At 39.4% G+C, this 11,226-nt stretch overlaps 2 protein-coding genes across 9 annotated transcripts in view; both read left to right on the top strand.

Annotated features, from left to right (window-relative positions):
* The window catches only part of rps6ka3b (ribosomal protein S6 kinase, polypeptide 3b), a 38,094-nt gene extending 36,220 nt beyond the window's left edge, over nucleotides 1–1,874 (top strand). For all 7 annotated transcript variants that reach the window (XM_083529381.1, XM_083529380.1, XM_083529384.1 and 4 more), the window contains 3 exons: nucleotides 573–690; nucleotides 846–986; nucleotides 1,350–1,874. In XM_083529381.1, the coding sequence (XP_083385507.1) occupies nucleotides 573–690; nucleotides 846–986; nucleotides 1,350–1,472 (382 nt within the window). In that variant the 3' untranslated portion in view covers nucleotides 1,473–1,874. The remainder of the gene's footprint in view (nucleotides 1–572; nucleotides 691–845; nucleotides 987–1,349) is intronic.
* Nucleotides 1,875–5,875: 4,001 nt separating this feature from the next.
* Nucleotides 5,876–11,131, top strand: eif1axb (eukaryotic translation initiation factor 1A X-linked b). Of its 2 annotated transcripts, none has more exons than XM_083529428.1 (7): nucleotides 5,876–6,098; nucleotides 7,416–7,499; nucleotides 7,896–7,999; nucleotides 8,630–8,680; nucleotides 9,132–9,213; nucleotides 9,341–9,432; nucleotides 10,283–11,131. In XM_083529428.1, the coding sequence occupies exons 1-7, from the start codon at nucleotides 6,083–6,085 to the stop codon at nucleotides 10,286–10,288; spliced, it is 435 nt and encodes a 144-aa protein (XP_083385554.1). In that variant the 5' UTR covers nucleotides 5,876–6,082; the 3' UTR covers nucleotides 10,289–11,131. The 2 variants fall into 2 exon arrangements, with proteins under 2 accessions (XP_083385554.1, XP_083385553.1); XM_083529427.1 differs by having other exon boundaries at nucleotides 5,923–6,098; nucleotides 9,341–9,540; nucleotides 9,664–11,131.
* Nucleotides 11,132–11,226: the final 95 nt, after the last annotated feature.

Below are 11,226 nucleotides of genomic sequence, written 5' to 3' on the forward strand. Positions count from 1 at the left end.
TTACAATATTTGCATTTTATCTTTTGATGTTTTTACCAACGTTGATTTTTTTTTTTTTTTTTTTTTTTTTTTTTTAAACAAAAAAAAATATTTGAACATCAATTCATTTAATTTCAACATTAAATAGCGGACCCCCTGCAGTACCTCCGCGGGCCCTCTAGGGGTCGCAGAAATATGGTTTACCATAAATTGATGAACAAAAATATTAAGACATTATATTAACAAATTATGCATTAGTCTGTAGAGTTTTCATCGAGGTAACAGAAAGGTTTTGTCAAACTGTTCAAATTCGCCCTTCAAACAGAACCTAATTTGTTCCAAATGTAAAGTAGAAATCATCTCCTTTTTCTTCCAGAATAAGTGTAATAAATTCTTGGCTGTCATTAAACTGTATGCAAACAGTTTGTGTTGTGCTCCTGATAATGAAGGCATGCGTAATGAAAAGTGTCGGATTCGGCTGCAATCGCACCTGAATGAGGCACTGATCGAGACACTTCTCAAGTCGATTTATTATCCACTGAATGTGTATGAGCATGAATTCCTTATTAACGCGAGACTGGGCCATTTTACAGCTTCACTCCGTTCGCTAACGGACCCGAGGACACGCCTGAGGAGATTCTGGCTAGGATCGGCAGCGGGAAGTTCTCACTCACCGGCGGATACTGGAACTCCGTCTCCCTCGAGGCCAAGGTGGGTCGTCTTGTGATTTTTTTTTACGCTGTATCCAGGAGACATGTGGGTTCGGACCTGAGACTCTGGCAAGGAACACCAGTTTTAAAACTGAATTCAAAAAACTTAAAAATCAGATTTTCGAGCCAGTCTGATCGTGCTCCTGTTTCCCGTAGGATCTGGTATCTAAAATGCTCCACGTCGACCCTCATCAGAGATTGACGGCAGCTCAGGTGCTGAGGCATCCGTGGATCGTTCACAAAGACCAGCTACCGAAATACCAACTCAACCGACAGGACGCTCCTCATCTGGTTAAGGTACGGGGCACATACTCGAATATTCTGTGTCGGATTGCACTGTGTTACTGTTACAATATTAAATAATAAATATAGATAGAACTATTTTACTTTATAATCCAAAAGCAACGGAACTGCAGCGTGAGATGGGATATAATATTATTATAATTATAACTGAATATGCAGTATATTGTTTTATTCCTTTCATACCACCGCCAGCGACTCTAATTGAACTTTAACATTATTAAAAGTGTTGTGTTTGTCATCAAACAACCAACCAATCAGAATCCAGCAGTATATTATAGAGACTGATAAGACACATGATGGATTTTGTTAGCTGCGTCACATGATCAGTGATGTCACAGCGATATCTGCTCTGTCCAGGGTGCCATGGCGGCGACGTACTCCGCTCTGAGCAGGAACGTTCCACCCGTTCTGGAACCGGTCGGCTGCTCGTTTCTAGCTCAGCGGCGAGGGGTGAAGAAAGTGACCTCTACTGCTCTCTGAGGCTCCGCCCACCACACCACCCAACCAACCACAGACCTCGCGGCATGGAGTAAGCACCCCCCCAACCCCCGACACCTAGCCTTGAAGCCCAGCTGATACGCCCGCCTGCCCCTCGATTACAAGAAAGCCCGCACTCTGATGCCCCCTGGTGGACCATTTAAAACTTCATCTCCGTTCGAAGCGGATCTGAAAAATCGATACAAATCCGGAACATTCTGTGGACTATTTTTTATTTTTTTTTCCGGGAAACCAGAGACTCGTGCATATGAACTTGTAATATACTGTAATATTAGTTTTATAAAACTGATAGGGAACAATCTTATTGTATTGAAGAGACTGGGCTGTTGTACTAAGAAATGGTATCAGATATCGATAAATATAAGCTATTTCTCAGAAAAACAATCCAAATCATACGTGTTCTGGATATAATCGGTTTTCAAACCTGATTTTCTTTTTTTTTTTTTATATATATATATATAGGAACAAAATACGTACACCATAATTCGTTTACTTTCCATGTGAACATCAACATGTACAAGTATTTCTACACTTTAACATCAAGCATTAAGACTCTGATTGGATGAGCATCAGGAGCAAACAAAAATATATAAATATATATTTATAGGTAATATATTGATTATGATTAAGCAGATAAGCGTTAAATTAGTTGTTTGGGTGGGGTTTTTTTGTCTGAAGTTTATTCAAGGGAACAATTAAAGGCACATCATTCAAATTACAGGTTATAGTTTAAGGATTTAAATACAAATGTCAAAAAAAAGATTATGCAAATATTATGCAAATTAGGCCAATGGTGAAGCACTATAATATAACCCTGGGATCTTTTGTTTAAAATAAATAAATATATACACCTTCTGACCAATCAGAATCCAGGATTCGGCTGTAGATTAGTCGTGAAACTGTAACCTGTAATAGAATTACGCACTGAAATTACAGGCTTATAGTTTTAGGATTTAAAAAAAAGAATCCTGTCTGTAAATATTACAAATATTCAAATTATGGAAAAAACGATGTGGATTTTATGCACAATTTTATGCAAATTAGACAAAAGGCGACGCACGTGGAATTGCTTTCAGAGGTCATATTCAACTCGTACTCTCTTATTTAGAGAATAATTCATCTAGTTACATTTTTGCTAGACTTTTTTTTTTTTTTTTATGTTTGAAGCAGATCAGGAGACGTTTGTGTGCATCGTGATTTCCATTCTGATTCCACGCCCATTTATGTGACACCAAAAATCTGTCTTTCTCAGGTTTGTATTTAAATCTCTAATCCGCAGCCTGTAATAACAAACAATGTATTATTTAAACATACACTGTATGGGCAAAAGTATTGGGACACCCAATTGCCTTTTCCAGCCAGATGTGGTCCTTCCGCAAGCTGTTAAAAAAAGCTGGAGGCACGCAATCATATAGCAGGTCTACTTTACATGGGTTGGAGTGGAAGATCTGCTATAGAGCCCCAACCCTATTAAACACCTTTGGGATGAATGTGATCGCTGACTGCACCCCAGGCCTCCTCACCTACATAAGATATACCTTTATTCATCCCACAGTGGGGAAATTTCTTATACATCCACACCTGACTTTACTAACACCCATGTGTCTGAATGAATCTCCACAAATCTCCACAAAATATAGTGGAACATCTTCCCAAAGGAGTGAAGCTTATTATAAATGGGGACCGAATGTGGAACAAGATGTTCAAAAAGCTCATAGCAATCTAATGCTCAGGTGTCCAGAAATGATTGTCCGTATGGTGCACCACTTTTTAAATATCTTGAGCTCCACTTCAGTCCTAAACCTGTCAGTGGACTTTCTTTGCTTTAAACTTGATCATGTTGTGGAGATGTGGTCAGAGCCGTGCGAGAGAAAACTCAAACTTCTGCTGAATGTGAGATGATCAGACTCTTCTTCAGCATCACAGACTGCATTGAAGAAACACACACACACACACACACACACAACGTCACGTGACACTCAATACGCCGGAAACTCAGGTTTTATGAAAGGCTTTGCATAAGAACATTCGCATGTGCCCATTTTTTTTTTTTTTCTTTTTTTTTTTTCCAAAGTGAGTTTGTGAGAAGAATTTGGTCGAGGAGGATTTTCAAGATATATTTTTATAAATAAAATAAATAGATGCTTTAAACAACTATAGTTGGTGAGAAGCTAGAAGCTCTATCGCTCTCTCTCTCTCTCTCTCTCTCGCTCGCTCTCTCTCGCTCTCTCTCTCTCTTGCTCTGTGTGTGTGTGTGTGTGTGTGTGTGTGTGTGTGTGTGTGTGTGTGTGTGTGTGTGTGTGTGTGTGTGTGTGTGTGTGTGTGTGTGTGTGTGTGTGGTTATGAGAAGAAACAAACAATGAGGTTTTTCAAATTCAACCCATATATGGAACAGGAATTCCCCAGTCACTATAACAGTGCTCGAGCTGTAATGAATGGTCATTGTTTGAGTCTGTTTCCTCACAAGGTTTTTCCCTGAGAGTTTTTCTTTGCCACCACTGGCTCACGTATTAGGGGATAAACCTATAGGCAAAAATCTTAGACGCCATTTCTGATGCTGAAATTGATATTTGTAACGTTATTCCTGTGAAGCTGCTTTGAGACAATGTGCATTGTTAAAAGCGCTTTGAATATATATAATCAGGCATAACATTGACATTATAACATTATGAGCGGTGAAGTGAATAACACATGATCTCTTTATCATGGTAACTGTTAGTGGGTGGATTTATTTGTTAGGCAGCGAGTGAACATTTCATCCTCAAACTTGACCTGTTAGAAGCAGGAAAAATGGGCGAGTTTGACTAATTCTATTTATCAAAAGTGCTCCAAGGAAGGAACAGTGGTGAACCAACAACTGGTCGTGGGCGCATGTGGAGCGAAGGCTGGTCCGAGTGGTCCGATCCAACAGACGACCCTTTTTTTTGTTGTTTTTAAGAATACTTTTTTTGATCCAATGGATATTTCTTCGCATATTCCAGTGATGTTAGGAAGCAGGGGTCAGAGCGCAGGGTCAGCCATATTACAATGCCCCTGGAGCACAGAGGGTTAAGGGCCTTGCTCAGGGGCCACAAGAGTGGCAGTTTGGAGATACCAGAGTTAGAACCCCCCCGACATTCAGATCAGTAAACCAGAGTCTTAACCACTGAGCTACCACTCCCCCAAAAAATTAATACATATGCATAAATCATAACCTATACTGATATAATGGAATAAAATTCCATAATAAGAATATTCATGCAGTTGACCAGTCAGCCATTAACGCTGCAGCAGCCGAGTGTGTAAAATTGGGTATCTACAGGGTCTATCAAGAGCTTCGGGTGATGTTCAGCATCATCATGGTGAATCAGAGGAAAAATCTCCCTGGTGTGGTTGTTGGTGTGTGTTTCAAAAACTGATGATCTCCTGGATTTTCCCTCACACACACACAAACCCATACACAGAGTGGTATAGAAAAAAAAAAAAAACATCTCGAAATGTCTAGATTGATAGCTGAAAAATATTTCCAGCAGAACAAAACATCAAAAACGTCCAGATTAAAACTAAAGAAAAAGACCAGGCCACTCACCTGTCGGATGACTGAATGGATGATCAGGGTGCAGATGTTCCTATTAAAGTGGCCAGTAAGCACACAGTACTACTGTCTAGGCTGGAAGGTCACTTTGCTTGGAGTGTGTGATTTGTTTCAGTATAGAAACCTGTCAACATTATTACACTCAAGCCTAGTGTTAGGCCAGCGGTGGGCAATTAATTTTTACAAGGGGCCACATGAGAAACCTGAATTGTGTCAGAGGGTCACACCAACGATAACTTAAACTTAATTTTGCTCAACTTTAACTTTCACACTCCTCAGGTGTGGAAGGTTCTCCTCTTTGAGGGAGGAGTAAAAGTCCAGAAGTGTGTCAGACTGCAGGTCAGTGAGTTCCATCTGAACATCACTTGGGGCATTATCCACACTGCAGTTGAAGGGAGAAGAAACCATGTGCATTTTACTCTCAAGAGTTTTGAAATCGCCTCGAAAACTCTGCATGCAGTGCTTCTAACATGGTCGAGTACGTGTGGAGGTGATCGGCTGATGTTTTGGCTTCCTTTAGTGTTTGCATTATAACACGTGTATGACCTGATCATGGCCTAACAGTTAATCCGAAGTGACTCAGCACAACAAAAAGGTATAAACAGTTAAGATTTTAATGTTATATGTTGTGTTGATGGAAAGTTCAGGAATTTAAAAAAAGCATAAGCACATTTCTATACATTTTTATTCAAATAAACATATATATATGTTGTATTGACAGGTCGTTCATGAACGATTCGTTCGTTTTAAATGTGACTCAGAAAAACGAGTCATCTCGAAGAGAGAAAGAACCGAGTCACTAAAATGATTCGATCGTCCCATCACTATGACGTCACAGAACTGTGTTCAATAAAGCTTGTTCGGTTTGAAGGGCCTGCACATGCGCATGACGCCTTAACTCGAGCAGGTCTCTTTCTCCTCGAGTTGCTGTCCCTCGCCGCCTGTGTGGAGAGAAAAAAAATTATTTTTATACATTTAAAACGTTTTCCCTTTTTGGAACTGATCGGATATCTAAAACATGCCGAAAAATAAAGGTAAAAAGTTTGTATTTGTTAAAGTTTACGGCTTAATGTCCTAAAAACAAAACATACGTATTTGAGGCACGAGCTTGGATTAGCAAACAGGCTAATCTCACCGCGTTAGCATCTCTGGCGTTTATTTAATTGTGGTTATTTCTCAATAAAAATGTTTAATACAACCATTAAAAAGTAAGAAAAACAGGATTTTATTAGATAAAAGTCAGAGATTGTGTTTTATTTTATATTTTAAAGGCCGTCAGGGTGCGGGTTTTGTGTTCATATGGAACCGGAGGCGCTCGCGCCCTCAGACGGCCGGTGCAGTGGATAGAAAAAAAGATAATAAATAATTAGTGATTAAAAAAAAAAAAAAAAATTTTATTCGATTTTGACCTGCTGATTAACTGTATTGTGTTGACACCGTCCCATCATCTCTCACGTGTTTCTCTATAATGCAGAACATGTAACTAAAAGTCCCTGATTCCTACAGTTCAGTTTTACATGTACAGATGTTTCAACACAATAACATCTGGCTCCAGAAACCCGATTAATGTTTCATTACAAGCCAGAAGTGTTGATCCTGAGGAAGAATTCATGATGATGATGATGAAGAACTGAGAGGAACTCAAAATGGAACCTGGCTTCCAACCTTCTGATGTTCCCTGATACAATTATTAATGATAGAGTTAAGAATTCTTTAAAGTTTATTATTAATTATTCACATCAAGTGATATCTTGGTTTAATTTATCTGCTCCCCGTGGAAACCTTTAGCTTATTTGTGAACATCCTGCAGGTTTAGATCTCTATCAACCGAGCCAAGAAACAAGATCTTTTGACTTCTGATAGTAAATTCAAATCTCAGGTCTACCAAGCTGCCCCTGTTAGACCCCCTGAGCAACTCCTCAACTGCTCGATTGATAAATTGAGATCGTTGTAAATCGCTCTGGATTAGTTCGTCCCAAACAATGCCATGAGGAAGATGAACTGGACTCAAAACCGGTTTGAACTGGTGCCTGGTTATAAATGATTCTAATATAGATAAATAGATATATTGATTGATCTCTTTATTCAATGAAGGAGACTAGAAAGGACCACCTGAGAGATGAAGTTTAGAACAGTAACATCACGACTGTAGTCCACACACACACACACACACACACACACACACACACACACACACACTTTCTGTGTTACTGCTGAAAAAGTCATTCTTAGCCTGGCACAGAGGGAAAATGTTTTAGTATAAAACAGTTCTATATATTCTTCCGTTATTTATTTGGTTGGAGTGTGTGTGTTTTTCTTGTATCTGATGTTCTTTCTCATCACGTGCACAGGTAAGGGAGGTAAGAACAGGAGACGTGGTAAGAATGAGAACGAGTCGGAGAAGAGGGAGCTGGTGTTTAAAGAGGATGGACAAGGTAACGCATGTCACCAGGTTCCACCCTGAAACATTGAGAGTGAGATTATAGGCATTATACACAAATACACACATGCACACAGTCCTGGATTTAGTGCAGCTCATTGGCCTATTTTTGATCATGTGATGGTCCTGTGACCCATTCACTTCACACACTTCCCAAAAGAGTTGAGGATAAGGGATGTTTAAAAGTATGTACAAATCTTATATTTAGTTGTTCACACACTTTAGTTCTGACAGTAATAAATCAGGATGAAGTGAACAAGCAAAACACTGATGTAACCATGGTTACGAAAAAAGACTAAAGCCCCGCCGTATCAAAAGCGTTTATGTGCGGTTGGAGCAGACTTTATTTTCTTGATGATTACGTCATGTTTTACACCACGTTCTCTTCCAGAGTATGCCCAGGTGATAAAAATGCTGGGAAACGGCAGGTTGGAGGCCATGTGTTTTGACGGCGTCAAGCGGCTTTGTCACATTCGAGGAAAGCTCCGGAAAAAGGTACTGTTCTTTCTCTCTCTTTATCTCGCAGACTGCTGGTGCTGACTCTGGGTTTTTTTGGGGTTTTTTTTTCCCAACGTGCCATTAAGAGGGTCCAGCTTTCCCCAGGCATCACACCGCATTATCAAATCAGATTTTATTTCACACACGTCTACAGTACGACATGAAGTGAAATGCTTTCTGACTGTCCCACATGTAAATAGAAACGGATAATAAAAAAATAAAAAAATCTATAAATATGAAAATATAAGTATAAAAATAGGGATAAAATATGAATCTAGAGCAATTGAGCATTAAGGGCCTTGCACAGGGGCCCAACAGTGGTATCTTGTTGTTTTTCGGGTTTTAACTTTTTTTGATGGGGTGTCCAGCAGCAGAAGGGGGAATGTTTTTAGAGACTGTTGTTGTTCTCAGTGGTTGGATTACTGAAGTGGGGGCGTCATTTATTCCTTAAAAGAGAAAAGGAAAATAGCGCTTGGAAGCCGATTTCTAGGAAAACAGAAAAGCAACAGCCACTTTGCTGGTCATGAACTTGTTCACTGTTCAGTCGGGTGTTTCACAAGCAGGTTTTATGTCACTCTGATCTCGTCGTCATTCTGTCGTTTCTCACCTCCATTTTTCTCTAACCAGGTTTGGATCAACACATCAGACATTATTCTCATTGGCCTGAGGGATTATCAGGTGAGTTTCTGCTCAGGTGGAACTGCCCAGCACCACTTTATACTGATTCCATTTGTAGACCAAATGCTCTTCTCCTGATGTTTTTCCTCAATCTTTTCCTCGCCCCAGGCTTCCTCATTGGGGATAAATACACACGGTTCACTTATTAAAATGTTTTGTTCTATAATTCTTGCATCCTGTAAAGCCATTATGAAAAGTGCTATAGAAATATACTTAAATAGAATTCAATCTTCTCCAGACACTGGAGTCTATAAATGAGTGGTTTCTGAGTGATTATGTAAAATAATAGAAAGTATAAATCTTTCTGAAAGTGTCACAGGTCCCAGTATGATTTTCTTTTTAAGAGCCAACAGTTCAAATCCAAAGAGTTTCAGTTCTCTGGTCAGATGTTCAATAAAACATAAACACACACGGTCACTGATTCAGCAGGGTTTTTTATTTGTTATTTTAGGACACGAAAGCAGACGTAATTCTGAAGTACAACGCTGACGAGGCTCGGAGCTTGAAGGCGTATGGAGAGCTTCCAGAGCACGGTATCTGTCTTCCTGGAATTCACTTCTCTCTCACAGACTTGCTGATTAAAAGCTTCACAACTGACAAGTTACTTTCTTTTTTCCCCTCGTCCTGTTTATTAATTTTAATTTTGTAAAAAAATTTTAGCCAAAATCAACGAGACGGACACGTTCGGACCCGGAGACGACGATGAAATCCAGTTCGACGATATTGGAGACGATGACGAGGACATTGATGATGTAAGTCGTTTTTTTATAAGGAATGTTATGTTCAGGAGGTTCCTGAGATCTACTTCATTTACTCTTTCTCCAGTGTCAACCATGGAGTTATTCTTCCACAAAGACCTGGTGTGGGTGAAGGTTTTCATTCCAAGCCCAAGATCACACCAAATTCTACCAGTTTAAATCTAATTTTCATTATCAGGTTGATTGGGATTGATTGGTTGGGATGAAAACCTGCACCCACACCAGCCCTGTGTGGAAAAGATTGGACTCATCAGACAATCCACGAGTCATAGTTTAAATCTCAAATAAAGCTCATTGTTGTCTCCTCTGTATAATTTGTCAAAAAAATAGACAAAAGTATTGGGTCACCCAACCTTTCCAGCCATATGTGGTTTTCTCCAAACTTCACCACAAAGCTGGTGGCACACGATTGGATGCGGTTTAATAAAACATTGCGTTCACTTGAACTTGGAAACCCAAACCTGTCAGGGCTCCTGTGCACAAAGCGAGCTCCATGAAGATCTGATTTACATGGTTTGGAGAGAAAGATCTGAAGTGGCCTGCTATAGAGCTCTGACCTCCACCCTACTAAAGATCTCTGGGATAAATGTGAATGCTGACTGCACCCCAGGCCTCCTCACCTTACCTACATCAGTACCTGCCTTTACTAACACTTGTGGATAAATGAGCACAAATCTCCACAAAATCTAGTGTAACATCTTCCCAGAAGATTTACAAGGACAAATTGGGACTAAATGTGGAATGACCGGGTGTCCGCAAACTTTTGGCAATGTACTGTATATAATACCTCTATGTTCTGCTATTGCGTTTTGCTGATTTGAATTTGTCCTGATGTGTCCTATAGATCTAACACGGAGCTGCTGCTGAGGAGGAAGTGGATTTGTGTCCGCCAGCGGAGACGGGATGCCCGAGTCTGACCCTCTATTTCTCTTTCTCTCTCTCTCGGACCCCCAAGGCTCAGATTTCGGGATCCTGTTACTAATTGACTGCATCACTATTTACAATACATTGTTAGTTTTTAATGTATTTATATTAATTTCACATCACTGTGGAATTTAGTTGAAGAATCTCTGGATTCGCAATAAAAACAAACAATTTTATGGTTTGTTTTTTTTTTTTGTTTTTTTTTTGTCTTTGCAGTCTGTAATTCTTGTAGCGTCCAAATGATCAAGAAAAAAATGAAAACACAATCCCGGAACACACACGTGAACACGTTGCCTCTTTTGTGGATGTTTTTGAATCGAGTAATCTGATTTATTTTTTATTTGATATATATGAGAGTTAAATAAAAAGAAATGAGAAGTACCCGTGCTTTTTGTTTCCCCGGCTGATTGAGTTCACTCTCCAGGTCTTTAACTCGGTGCATCTCTGTGCTCCTGCGACGCTTTCTGAAGCGACTGAGGGTTCTTTAGGTGCATGTGTAGATCAAGTCCATGATGAGTTTCAAATAAACCTCAGATGTTTTATTTCAATGATTTAAAGAAGGGAAGGAAAAAAGAAACTAGTCAAAGCTCAAAATATTTATCTACAAAAATCACTAATTTTACAAGTTGTCTTTTTTTGTATAAATACAAAAAGACAAGTTATTTGCTGGATTAATTCATTGCCTCGTTGTTTTTCTCCCGGTTTTTATTTTCTTCTGCCTTTTGATCAGATGAAAAAATTATTTTGAAATAAAAGATACTCCATGAAATTGTTTTCTTTGTGAGTCTGATTCACTGCGTTGAATTAAATGTCACGTGACTAATTCAACAGCAGCATCGTTCCCTGTAGAGACTCAGGAGCTGA

The sequence above is a fragment of the Silurus aristotelis genome, assembly GCF_946808225.1.
Source record: "Silurus aristotelis genome assembly, chromosome: 25".
Classification (NCBI taxonomy): Eukaryota; Metazoa; Chordata; class Actinopteri; order Siluriformes; family Siluridae; genus Silurus; species Silurus aristotelis.

Coding starts and splice junctions, on each gene's coding strand:
- eif1axb (XM_083529427.1), top strand. Junction 8,000..8,629: donor GAGGAAAGCTCCGGAAAAAG/GTACTGTTCTTT, acceptor TTCTCTAACCAG/GTTTGGATCAACACATCAGA. Junction 8,681..9,131: donor TTGGCCTGAGGGATTATCAG/GTGAGTTTCTGC, acceptor TTGTTATTTTAG/GACACGAAAGCAGACGTAAT.